General features: G+C 47.1%; 1 protein-coding gene across 2 annotated transcripts in view; it reads right to left on the bottom strand.

Moving 5' to 3' along the window:
• EPHB2 (EPH receptor B2) overlaps positions 1-11,109 on the bottom strand; it is a 267,407-nt gene extending 256,298 nt beyond the window's left edge. For both annotated transcript variants that reach the window (XM_072609234.1, XM_072609235.1), the window contains exon 1: positions 10,821-11,109. In XM_072609234.1, coding sequence (XP_072465335.1) covers positions 10,821-10,932 — 112 coding nt within the window. In that variant the 5' untranslated portion in view covers positions 10,933-11,109. The remainder of the gene's footprint in view (positions 1-10,820) is intronic.
• Positions 11,110-13,860: the final 2,751 nt, after the last annotated feature.

The raw sequence follows: 13,860 nt of genomic DNA, 5'->3' as shown, positions 1-13,860 counted from the left end.
TTTCCTTCTGTCACCCAGCTGGAAATGTGGCACTGTGACTCAATCTCAGGTGTTTCAAATTTGAATATAAAGCACATACTTTCTTGGTCAGTTGTTTCTGGACTCTTCCTAGCTCCGTTTGAGGTTTCCTTGGCAGAGATACTGGAGTGGTTTGCCATTTCCTTTTCCAATTCATTTTACAGATGAGGAAACTGAGGTAAACAGGGTTTAAGTGACTTGCCCAGGATCACCCAGCTAGGAAGTGTCTGACGCCAGATTCAAATTCAGGAAGATGAGTCTTCCTGACTCCAGGCCCCTGTCTAGCCATTGTACCGCCTAGCTGCCCATACTTACTCTTAAGTCACGCCAATAGGAAAGAGTGACAAAGAGGTGGATTTCACCTCAATAAAAAGGGCAAACTTTATGTCAATGAGAACCATCCAAAGTTGAAATAAGCTGTCTCAGGAGGTAGTGAGAGCTCTCTGCCACTGAAGGTCCAGTGGATTATATGACCATAACTTTAGTACTGGAAGGGATTTTCAAGGTGTATTTTTTACAAATGAGAAAACGTGAGTCCCAGAGCATCTGAAGTAGCCTAACATCACCTAATCAGTAAGCAGTTGGTAGGAGATTTGAATCCATACCCCTTGCTTTGAAATCCACCACTTTTTGGGATGTGGTCGAGGGATTCCTATTTTGGGTAAAGCTAAGTGCCACTGACATCCTTTCTGACTTGGAGATTTTCCAGTCCTAGGGCTCTGAAGACTTCCAGCTCACACTGTGACCAATGGCAAGAGGGGCTGATCTTGTTGTGTTAGCTCTGGAATGGACTTTCCAATATAGAAGGCAGAATTTAGAAAGAGCTAGTACCTGAGCATAGTGACTAGGAGAGGCAACCCCCTCATTTCACAAAGAGGGAAACTGAGGCTAAGAAAATGGAGAAGCCATGCCTAAGATCACAAGGCTAGCAGGGTCAAGAACTGGGATTTAAATATGATTCTGCCAACTTCTGGACAGCAATCAATCAATCACTCAATCAACAAGAGTGGTCAAATCCCAGGCTCCACAAGAACATATGTATATGTAAGTATGTGTCTATGTGTCTATGTATACAGTTATCCCTTTCACTTAGTGACTTGCACAACATGGTTTCAATATACCTTGAGTCAGTATAAGAAATCAAATGGGAAATTTGGGGGAGTTGTGCAGAAGCCGCAGATAACACACAAAGGCCAGAAGACAAAACAGAAAAAGTTTAGAAACTCAGAAATGCAGAAAATATATGTACAGTATTGTACAATACCAATATATTTTATTTTTTAATACCACACTAATTCCAACTTCTTCTCTGGTATGAAGAGAGGGCCAAAAAATTTTACATGGATTTTGCAAATTGCAGGGCTTCTGCACCCCTAATCCCTGCAATGTGGAAGGGATAGCTGTATGTGTATGTGCATGTGCATAGTACATTCTATGATATTCATTTGTATACATAATATACAGTACACATATACCATAAGTGCGCATACACATGCATGTACATGAGAACACCACATACACATAAACATATGTGTGCTTATAAATACATGCACATGAGCAGGTGTTTGTATGCATACACTCACATGCATGCATACCCCAGTGACATAGGACCAGGTTCATCTTCTCTGATCCATGCAATTCTGACTCGATGATTCATCATTCCTTCCTCCTGTTCCATAAACTTCTGTCAGGCTACTTATCTAAACTAATGAGACCATGTAATAAGAGCTTTTGGCCTGGTTTGGCTAATCCTGGGGCTGGTCCCAAATTAAGTGGTGGATGGCGGGGAGGAGAATTGGGAATGAAGAGGAAATGTAGCCCCAACACTTCCCGGTGTTGAATGTCTTGCTAGATTAGGGGAGATAAAACTGGGAAAGATTCCCAAACCACACCAGGGGAGCAGCTGCTAGGCCTGTCAGCATCAGTACAAAGAATAAAGGACTTGAAGTTAAAAGTCCTAAGTTCAAGTCTGAATTCCAATTCTTACAAAGGCATGACCCTAGATGAGTAATTTCCCTTCTCTGAACCTCAGTTCTCCCCTCTGGAAAATGGGGGTGATAATATTTGTACTAAGAGGAGTCAGTTGGGAGGCACACAGAAGATAAAAGGTCATAGGACAAGAAAGGAGCTCCTGGAGTCATCAGAAGGAAGCAAGGATACTATGAGGAGAATACTTTGTAAATCGTAAAACATTATAGAAATGTCAATTGTTATTATATATTCTTAGACCAGGAAAGAGGGAATGGAGGTGAGAAATCAGAAAGGCTCAAAAAACCAAACCAATTCTTCTCAGTTATTCATTAAGTATTAAGCACATACTCACACAGGGCAGGAGATCAGAAGAAGCCATACAAGGACACTCTCAAGGTCTCTCCCAAGAACTCTGGATTTGACTGTGTGACATAGGAGACACTGGCTCAAGACTGCTCAGCATGGCATTCTCATATCAGAAAAGGTGCTGTGCTCTGTGAGCAAAGCGGAATTGAAACAGCACAAAGGAATCATGGGATGTGCAAATTTGGGGTAACCACCCCAAATGTTCACATGGACTATTTGGGCCCAATCTGTGGTACCTCATTCTGAGCTTGTATTGGTCTGATCAGCCACAGTGGGACACATTGAAACTTGACTTTATCAGAGTGATGTCATTTTGGTCCTCTTAGAGCACAAAGGACAGCAACCAACCAGCCAACACTGGGCATTCTGCTAAGCACAAGGGATACAGAGAAAGGCAAAAGGCAGTCCCTTTCTTCAAGGAATTCACAGTCTAATGGGGAGACAACATACAGCTACGTACAAAGAAAAGGAAACACTGTAGCTAACCGATAGAGCAGGGTATTATGGGAAGATTGCTGGACCTGGGGGCAAGATTCTAGGGTTTAAATCTCAGTTCTGCCATTGGCTTGCCATGGAACCTTGGGCTGGTACAATGGAGATAGAACAGGAATAATGGAGGGTGTTCTCCCTCCCCTGCCCCATGCCCATGCCCAGTAGACTGGGGCACTGCCCATGGTGCACTCTGCTTCTTTATGGTGGGATGCAAGCCCTAAAACAAAACAAAACAAAACAAAAAAAGAACCAAGGCACTTTTCAAAGAGAGAAGATGGTTCCACGGGAAGGCAATGGGATGAGGGGTCCTTCTGATTATACCAGTGACAAGAAGAATGAAATTTGTATTGCCTCCTTCCACTTACGGGCTGTTCATGAGGACTGAATGAAGTAATGCATGCAAAGTCTTTTGCAGGTTATAAATTGCTGTATAAATTAGGGTGGTTATGACTCTTACTGTCCACCCAAGCTGATCTTTTTCAAATCCCAACTTTTCCTGTCTTAGCACCTTTCATCATGCTACTCACCTCCATCTAGAATCCCCTACTGTCCACCTCTCCAACTGAAATTTGATTTATTCTAAGTCATCTGGTTCATGTGTTCCCTGCTCCAGGAAGTCTGCCTGGATTCTAGCCATCCCCGCTATGCTCTTGCTAAAAGGGAGTTCCTCTTCCAAAATCATACAGTACTTGACATCTGGACACTGCCCATGGTACTCTGCCCTTACCCTTACCCACAGCTTCTCTGCTTATGTATGATATCACACAGGGCAGCTAGGTGGTGCAGTGGATAGAGGACTAGTGCAGGAGTCAGGAGGACCTGAATTCAAATCTCACCTCAGACCCTTGACACTCACTAGCTGTGTGACCTTGGGCAAGTCACTTAACCCCAATTGCCTCATCCTGGGTCATCTTTAGTCATCCTGATGAATACCTGGTCACTGGATTCAGATGGCTCTGGAGGAGAAGTGAGGCTGGTGACCTGCACAGCCCTCCCTCACTCAAAACAAAGTCAAGTGCAAGTCACGTCATCATTTCTCTGATGGTATGGTCTTCTTTGGGCAATGAAGGACAAACACATACACATATTATCACATGTGCCTCTCTCTCCCTAATCAGACCATGAGATCCTTGAGGGTGGGGAACCTTGTCTAATTCTTTGGCAGAAGGAAAAGATTCTGGACTTGGATCCAGGACACCAATCCCACTGCTGACACTCATTAGCAATGGGACTGTAGAGCCAAGAGATAGCAGAAAAAAATGTTGGAGATGGGCTCAGAAGAGAAGCGGCTTTGAATCTCACCTCCAACACAGATACTCATTCACTGCGTGACCATTTCAAAGTTTCACTAAGATCTCTGAGCTCCATTTTGTTCATGGAGAACAGGGCAGTTACAACATCTGTAGTATCTTCCTGACAAGGCTGTTGCGGGGCCTAAATAAGAGCCTAGTGTGACTCAGAGGCCATCCAGTCATCATTTTACAGGTGAAGAAACTGAGGCTCTAGGTTATTAATAATAGCTACTATTTATACAGCACTTTAAAGTTTGCAAGGCACTTTACAAATATTATCTCATCTGATCTTTACAACAACCCTGGGAGGTGGGTGCTATTATTATGCCAATTTTTCAGATATAGAAACTGAGGAAGAGGATAAATGACTTGCCCAGGGTTATAACAAGTATCCAAGGCAGGATTTGAACTCATCTCAGAGGGATTCCTAACTCTAAATTTGGGTCTTTCTGACTCTAGGTCCAACATTCTATCCACTCTGTTTTCTAGGTTAAGTGACTGGCCCGAGGTTATACAGGTTGTAAACCGCAGGGCTTGAATCTGAGCAACTTTAAAATGGTATATAAACATTAACTAGCTTCCTTTAAGACACATTAAGAGCCCTGGTCCTAGAGTTAGAAAAACCTGAGATCAAATCTGGCCCCAGACACTTACTAGCTGCGGGACCCTGGTTAAGTCACTTAACCCTATTTGCCTCACTTTGCTCATCTATACAATGGGCTGGAAAAGGAAATGGCAAACCACGCCAATATCCCTGCCAAGAAAGAACCAAATGGGATCACAAAAAGTCAGATATGACTGAAAACCTACAACAAAAACACACAGTAAGTGCTTGATAATCCTTTGTTGAACTGAACTGTTTCCCCATCTATAAAATGGGGATAGTTCAATTCAATAAACATTTATCGATCAGTTAACCCACAAGGATTTAGTAGCTGCCTAATATGTGTGTGCTCTGTGCCGGGTACTTGGGATGGAAAAAAATTGCAATAATGAAACAATCCCTGCCTTCTGACAGCTTACATGGTAGAGGCTGGTTGGGGGGCCTAGAGCTATTTACATAATAACTGGATACCCTGTCTTACAGTGGTAAGGAAAGTGTGGTGTATGTAAAGTGCCATTCAAGTGTGAGCTATCATTATCATTTATATCCCCCAAAGTGTTAAATAAGATTTGAAACCAGGTCTTCCTGCCTCCAAGTCAAGAATTCCATTCTCTTACCGGAGTGGGGAACATGTGGCCTTCTAGGTTCTTGAGTGTGGCCTTTTGACTGAATCAGGTTTTACAGAGCAAATCCATTTATTTAAGGGGATCTGTTCTGTGAAGTTTGGATTCAGTTAAAGGGCAGCTCTTGAGGACCTAGAGGGCCACATATGGCCTCAAGGCTGCAGGTTCCTTACTTCTGTAAATAATCTCTGACCTACTATCCAGCCTTTCTGAACCTTAGACAACTCTTTGAGGCATATCTACTAAGGAATCTCAAAAGTTGTGGTACAGTTTTAAGCTTTGAGACTTTGGGGAAACTGGATATAATGCTATGAACAGGGTTATGTATTTCATTCAATAAACACTTGTTGAAAGAACAAATAAAATTTGCTTCATTTCCTCCAAGTGCTCTCTTTCTCATTTCTCCCTCTCTCTGTTCTCTCTCTCTCTCCCCCCCTTTCCCTCTCTCCCTTTCCCTCTCTCTCTCTCTCCCTCTCCTCTCTCTTTTTTCTCTACTCTTTCTCTTCTCTCTCTCCCTCTCTCTCTCTCTCATACACACACACATACACACGTTATATAGAACAGCACAGAGTTTTGTCAGTTCTCAACCTGGTAAGACCATTTGATGAGTTCATGCAGTCTAAAGGAGTTTCTTCCTGTTGGAGAAGTCTCTAAAGTGTTTTTAGGCTTTCTTTTCCAAGTAAGATCACACTGATGGGACTGGTCCTTATCTCCTGAGCTTCAAGGCTCAGCCAATTAGGAAGAGCTACACCAAGGTCAGATACAGCAATGGATAAAGCTCCTGGTTGGGGTCAGGAAGATCTGAATTCAAATCCAGCCTCAGGCACTTACTAGCTGTTTGGCTCAGTTTCCTAATCTATAAAATGAGCTGGAGAAGGAAATGCCAAAGCACACCAGTATATCTGCCAAGAAAACCTCAAATGGGGTCATAAAGGATGACACACGACTGAAATGAAACAGTAACACTACCAAACTCACTGCTCAAAGCCTATCATCACTACAAAATGGAGGCCAGGTCTTCTAAGAAACCAGCTTGACATCATCCAAGGTAGTACATCATCATGGAAAGAACCTCAGTCTATGAGGCAAGGGACCTGAATCTGAGTCTTAGCTCTGGTACTAACTGACTATAGACTCTCAAGGAAATCCCTTCTTTGAACTAAAGTTTCCTGGTCTGGAAAATAGGGGGTAGAAGGGCCGAGATGATCTCTAAGTTATCCTATCACATTCTATATTCTACGATTCTCTCCAATTCTGACATTCCATGTTCTAAGGTTCCTTCCAGCTCTGACATTCTGTGTTCTAAGCCCCACCTCTAGTTCTGACATTCTGTGTTCTATGGCCCCTCCCTGCTCAGACAGTCTGCCTTTTAACATTCTACATACTAGGTCCCTTCATACTCTAGCCAATGAATAGCCAAGCACAGAGGGTGCTAAAAATAGAGCTACTGGGTAAAACAAACAAATACCTACTATGTGAGAAGCACTGTGCCACAGGGCTAGGGAAACAATGAGATATCCAGACCAGGCTTTAAAAGACCTTTCTGGGGGGGGGGGGGGGAGGGAAGGATGGACAGAAACACAAATAGCTGATATCAGGAAGAGTGAGATAAGGCACCAGAGAGGCTTCTCCTGCCAATTCTAAGTGCAGAAGGAGACCAAATGTCCCCAGCTTCCACTTAGGGTCCACCCTGAACACTGTGGCTCAGGGCCTCTTCAAGTGAACAGGACTGCATTTCAGATAAGTTCCCAGCCTCCCTAGGATGACACAGACCTCCAGCTCAAAAATAACAAACAGTTCACAAAAGGATGGAGGAACGGGGATCTTTTTCCAAGAATGCGCTGTTAAATATTTGATAAATGGATCTCCAAAAAAAGTGTAACCATACACTTTTAATTTTTAAGACTCTGGATGGAAAGTGGCACTTGTGCTAAGCCTAAAAGGAAGCTTTGGGGAGGAAGTACCTGTCTTAAAAAGGTTCGGAGGTGAGAGGCAGTTTGACTGGAACATAAAGTATGTGAAGGGGACAGGGGTGTGCTGGTAAATGTTTAACAACCAGCTCTTGGAGGGGGAAAATGTACCCATCATACTTTAAAATTTAATTTTCATTAGTACCATTTTCTCTACCACTTTCTTAAGTCTAGAAAATTAACAAAACAACAAGCCAAGTCCTAATTTGTAACACTTGCTGATTTCTAAGTTATAAATGCTCAAATAGAAAATTTAACGATTGCCTTTGCTGGTGGGGCTAGGTCTAGTACACATTTGCCTTCTTTCCATAGGCTACAAATTATATTGATAACAAGGCAAGTATTATTATCTCCATTTTGCAGAGAATGAAACTGAGACCTAGACAGGAATGATTTGGCTGAGATTATACAGAAAGTCACCAAAAAAGGTAAGACTAGAACCCAGATCTCCAGACTCCCAGGCTGGTATTCTCTCTAGGAAACTATATTGCCTTTTCTTCATCTCCTCACTTTTGAGCTTTATTTTTTACTAAAGGACTCAACTCTTAGATGTTTATGAAGAAATGGGAAGGAGCCTGAGACCAGATGGCAAGAGGGATGTTCCCTGCAGATCTATGGTGTCATCTGCTCCCCTCTCCAGACAAGGGGCTGCTGGGTGGTGTAAAATAAAAAGCACTGGGTTTGGAGCAGAAGAACCTCAGTTTAAATCCTTCATAGAGCAGGTGTGGAAACACTATCCAAACCGTACAAGGTCTATGGAAGAAGGAATCATTATTATACAAAGTCAGCATTGGAGAAAAAGTAATTAATAGTCAGGGAATCTGGGTTTGCAATCTGTAGAGGAAACAACCCTGGACTTGGAGTCAGGAAGACCTGGGTTTGAATCCTGCCTTAGTCACTTACTAACTATAAGTGTAACCCTGGGCAAGCCACTTAACTTCTTTTGCCTCAGTTTCCTTATCTATAAAAAAGATAACAGATGAAATGGTCTTTAAGGTCTCTTCTGACTCAATCTATAAGCCTAAGATACAATGAGGTAATATCCGTAAAGTGTTTTTCAAAGTGCCTGGATGTGAAGGTACTTAATCAATGCTTATCCTCACCCCACCCCACCCCACTCAGCTTCCTCCCCCTATTTTGTGTGTCTTTGGACTCACTAAAGTCACTTCTCAGAACCTCAGTTTCCTCATCCATACAACATGTACGTATTTTAGGGTGATGAATTGAATGGACTTTGAGGTAGCTTTCAACTTTCATTCCTATCATCCAGTGGGCATTATGCCCACCCCTCTGTGGGGTCTGGCCCACCCAGGTTAGAACCTGCCATCTTCCAGTGTCCCTGCTACCCTCAGAGCTGCTACTGACCCAGACGGACAGATGGATAGACAACCGTGACCATCCACCCTGCCATAATTAAAAACACACCCAGACTGCTATCGCAGTCCAAGTGGCCAATTTTCCTCCCCTCCAGCTCTGCTTACTCTAACACAAATAGCAATATTTATGCCAAGCTTCCATAATACCGTAAACAGCACAACCTATAGCAAGCCAATCCATGAGTCATTTCCCCAAAGCCCGAGTTAATAAGTGGTACCTCATCCCCATTCCAGAGAAACCCAGCGGCCTGGCCTTGGTCTAAACCTCCACACCCAGATCCCGTGGTCTCCTAATACCCCAGCAGCCCAGCAATGGGAAACCGCCAAGCAGTCGGACTGCTCCTAGCAGACAGGATGGACTCTCTTGGTCCTGGGTCCTTGGTCCGGGCTGTGGATTCCACTGGCTGCCATCCAGGGAAAGTTTCCCAAATCCTCTACCAGCCCCTAAGCTCTCATTAAGTAGGGAGAAATTGAAGTTATGACAGAAGAGCCCAATCTTTCTCTTTTCAAAGGCAGCAACTCAGTTTTCTAGTTGAAACAGCATTTGTTGATAGAAAAAAAAGAGGGGGGTATCACCCCTGCCATAACCCTTGTGAGGCATAACTGGGATGGGGGAGGGTCCTGGCCCACAGAGGATGAATAAGACCCAGGAGAGGCCCTGTCGCTAGCTCTCCCATTATGCCCCTCAGAGCTTGACAGACCTGCCCTGTCCTACTAACTTTCTATTTGGGATTAACACCTGGTATCCAGGGGACAATTCTGGTGGCTGATCACCACATCTTTCAGGTCATGAGCATTGACCTCACAGGGATGCTCTAAGGAAAACCCAAGAAAAGCTCCCCTCTGCCTTGAGAAGGGAGGGGAGCAGGCACTGCCCAGCTGGGCATGATGGCAGCTGGTGAGAGTTTCATGGGCCTCCATCATGATGGGGAGTTTTTCAGCCAGTTGGACCGTGGTGAGATGGGAGGGAGGGTCTGGATGCTAACACCCAGAGACACTTTATGGCCAAGAGTCTTATGAACCATCTTTCCAAAGCAGAGTTCCAAAGCAGGACCGGGGAGGGGTCCTATTGTAAAGTCGAGCCCCTGGCAATCATCACACTCACAGGAGGAGGTCGAACTCAGTGAGGTGTCTTCCAGCTCGAATACCCTCCGCCTGAATAGTCTATGTCTGAGATTCCCTCTAAGCGCTAGCAAACATTCTGTGTTCTAAGAACGCTTTCAGGACGAACATTGCGTGTTCTGAGGTCCCTCCCAGCTCCCACATTCTAAGGCCCCTTACAGCTGTGTGAGCCTCGGATTCTGATCCGGACTGGTCCGAGGGGCTCCAGTTACGAATCCAAGCAGTTTCGGGCACCTTAGAGGCTTTTCTTCCTTATTTGCTCAGTGTATCTTTCCTGGTACCTGGGGCCCCCGGGCTTATTCTCAGGGATAAGCTCCCATTAAGCACTTTCTCAGCCATCAAACTTTCCTTCCTCCATCCAAGCTCCTTCGGGAGCCTCGAATTTGCTCTGGGCATCTCCTCCTAGTCCTCCTCCTACACCCCACCCCCGGCTTGCCCACGGAGGGAGCCGGGCGCGGGCAGCTCTTCCCCTAGAGGGCCAGGAACGTTATCCCTCCCCCCCACCCCCCAGCCCCGGCCCTCGCTCTAGCCAAGCGCTCCGCGGAGCTGGCCAAGCTACAAAGCTTTGGCAAGATGGTCCCTTCTCCTCCCTTCTGGTACAGTCAATCAGAGCCTCCAGTGTCCTCCTGCTCTCTCCCCCCCCCCCCCACCCCCGCCTCCTTACACACACACACATACACCCCCCACACACATACATACATACACACACACACACACACACACACACACACACACACACATCCAGCCACCCTCTCCTTTCCTCTCCACCGCCTTCGGGAGAGGAGGTTAAACTCCAGACACACCTCCCCGATGCATTGCCACCTGCCCCAGCCCGGAGGAGACAGTTTGCCCCTAAGCAAACTTTGCAGGAAGACGAATGAGGAGGGGGTGAGAGATAGGGGTAGGGGGGCGCCGGCTCGGCCCCCCGCCCCAGGCCCCCCGGCCGCCCTCCCCTCGCCTCTCTCCCCCTCCCCCATCGCACTTACCTTCCACAGCAGAGACCAGGGGCAGCAGCAGCGGCGGCAGCAACAGCAGCAGCAGCGGCGGCGGCGGTAGGGGCAGCGGCAGCGGCGTGCACCGACCCCACAGCCGATCCATTGTGTGGCTCGGCGCTGGCCCGGGGCGCGTTAAGGGGAGCAGGGCCGGCGAGCCATGGGGCCGGGCTGGCGAAGGTGAGGGCGGCTGGCTGGGGGGGCCGGGGGGCGCGGAGAGGCAGACGCAGGACCGCGCTTCCAGCAGAATGAGCCATCCAGAATGGGGAGAAAAGAGCCCGAGACGAGCCAACGCTGGGAACGATCCACCTGCACGGCCGTGCGGGGGGGGGCGGGGGGAGAGGGGGGTGAGCAGGGGGGCTCCGCCGAGCCCAGCCCGGCACGCTGGGGACCCCGAGAGGGGGGCGAGCCGCTCCAGTGGGCCGACGGCGGGGCGGCGGCGGGGCAGCCTATGAGGAGGCCGGGCGCCGAGGCGAGCCGGCGTGCGGGCGACGACGAGAGAGGCAGGGCGCTCCCCCCGCGGAGCAGTGGTCTCTCCCAGAGCTGTCCATCATCCAGATAAAGCAGTGATTTCAGCCCGAGCGTTTCTCAGTTTGTAGTGAATGCTGCAAAGCCGAGGAGCGTCTGGCGCTGCTGACAGGGACAGGGAGAGGGGACCAGGGGGAGGGAAGGGGAGAGGAGGGGAGGGGGAGAGAGGACTGGGTGGTGGAGGAAGGGGCTGCTGAGGCTGCTGAGGCTGGGGCAGACGGGCCCTACCTGTGCCAGGACGCTGGGGCTACAGGGGGGGCGGGCAGCCAGCCCCCCGCTCGCCCCCGGTGCCTGCAGCCCCAGGAGGGGCCAAACCGCAGTGAAAGGGAGAAAAAAAAAAGGCAGCGAGCAGACAAAACCCGCAGCTCTCACCCGCCCGCCAGGGCTGGGCTCCCGAGGCGCTGAGCCCCGCTGAGAAACAGGGAGAGAGGAGGGAGAGAAAGAGTAGCGTGCATTCCCCCCCTCCCCCGGAGGGAGGGGCTGGGAGAATGGGGATCCCCCCCACTCACTGTTCAGGGGTGGAACCAGCCCTGGGAGGCTGCAGGCTCGGGGCCTGATACCACGCCCCCGTTGTTCGCGAGAGCCGGCGCCCTTCTCTGCCGGGTCCCTCCCCAACACCGACTCCGCGGGTCCCCCGATGCAGGTGTGCCTCGCATTACACAACGAACCTCCTTCCGTGTACCCCTGTTCCCCCCATCCCCGCAAAGTTGCTAGTACAGTGAATTTTTGTCCAGCTATTTGTGAGCTGAGAGGCAGACGGGATGGGGGTGGGGGGCTGTGCTTTCCTTTTGTATCAGGCCTAGATTCCTAGGCTAAATTGGGATTTTTTAGTATTTGGGGGGTTTCTTCTGGCGGGACACGCCCTTTCCAGACGATCCCCTACCTCTGACTGATTTCATCATTTCTGAAAAAAGCATAATTCCATACAATTTTTAAAACATTTACAAAGCACCTTCTGGATCTAGGAACTGTTAGATTCTGGAGATGCAAAGATAAACGTGAAAATATTCCCTACCTTCAAGGTGCTTCCATTCTGCTAAGGGGTCAGGAAAGTTCTCTCTTTAGGGAGAATCTTAATTGTGCAAAGTCCTGTGCTCCCTTCTACAGGGGATACTGAGACATCTAAGTTCACGGTTTTGTTGAGAATTCAACAAAACTGATTTAAACACAAGGTATTGTGCTCAGCTAGGATTTGAAAGTGAAAAACAAGAGTGTGCCTACCCTCAAGGAGCTTGTAGTCTGCCAGGGAAATACAGCTCCTGCATAAATATGATAAAATTAGAATGTGATAGAGCCAAAGAAGAATCAGGAGAACAGTTATAAGATTTTCAGGAGCCAAGAAATAGTTCTTTCCTCCCAAAAGGAGGGTTAGACTAACAATCCACATGAGAAAACCAAGTAGATGAAGAATGCACCTTGCCCAGATTATGGTATGCTTTAGGGATGGGTAGCTCATTGAACTGGTTCATTAGTACATATTCTTGAACAGAGACTGCAAACCAGCAATGATCTGAGCCCAGGGTAGACTTGGAGGAAAAGAGCAGACTAAAGTTGCATTTGGGGAGGGAACTGTGCTGCACTTTCAGTGATGCCACTTTGCTCTCTGCTGCTAAAGCCTGTCATTGAACATTGATATGTTTCTAGTGATACTGTGATTCATGGAGCACTATGATCTCAGAAGAATTATTATTGAAGGTGACCCCACGGACAAGGAGGGAAGAATGATGGGTGTCAGTAACCTGCAGTACGCTACCAGATATGACTTGTGCACAAGAAGGAGTTTAAAAGACATGGCTGAAGATATGTATGACTGAGAGAGGAGGTAGATTGGTCATGGGGCAAGAATAAGGCATAGCAAGTTAACAGATTGAGTGTTATGCTGGTATTCATTTAAGGAAAAGGAAAAATGTCTTCATTCTATGGAGTAGACTCTCTCTGGAGTATATATGGAAAGGCTTTGACAAGAATTTGCAGCATGAAGAAGCTTGAATGGTTTATGATCTGCCCTCTCAAAAGGACACACACTCAGAATTACAGAATTTCTGAGCTGGAAGGGACACAATGACCATCTAGTCTAACCCATCGCTGAACAAGAATCCCCCCTAACAATACACACAACAGATTGCCATCCAGTCTTTGAGGACAAAAAAAAAAAAGGTCTATGTGTAGCATAATTAAACAAAACTTCAAGATTAGAGCATTCCTCTCTAATAAGAAAGAACTCATTTCCTGTTCACTGTTTTTATTCTGATTCCCCCATCCCTGGAGTGAACTCACTCCATCTCTTGGATCCCTGGTATCCTTAGAGGCTCTTTCAAGTGCCACTTTCTCCGTGAATTCATTTCTGATCCCTGCCCTGCTCCTCCAACTGCTCAGGTCCTGCTCCTCCCCCCAAAATGACCTCTTACTCATTTTGTACATGACCTGTATATGGTTAGGTTATGGGCTGTATCTCTTTTTTAGAATGTAAGCTGGGTGAGAACAGCGGATGTTTCACTTTCATCTT

Source organism: Notamacropus eugenii, chromosome 5 (assembly GCF_028372415.1).
Source record: "Notamacropus eugenii isolate mMacEug1 chromosome 5, mMacEug1.pri_v2, whole genome shotgun sequence".
Lineage (NCBI taxonomy): Eukaryota > Metazoa > Chordata > Mammalia > Diprotodontia > Macropodidae > Notamacropus > Notamacropus eugenii.
Note: the sequence above shows the minus strand (reverse complement) of the source record. Positions and strands in the feature narration are given on the sequence as shown.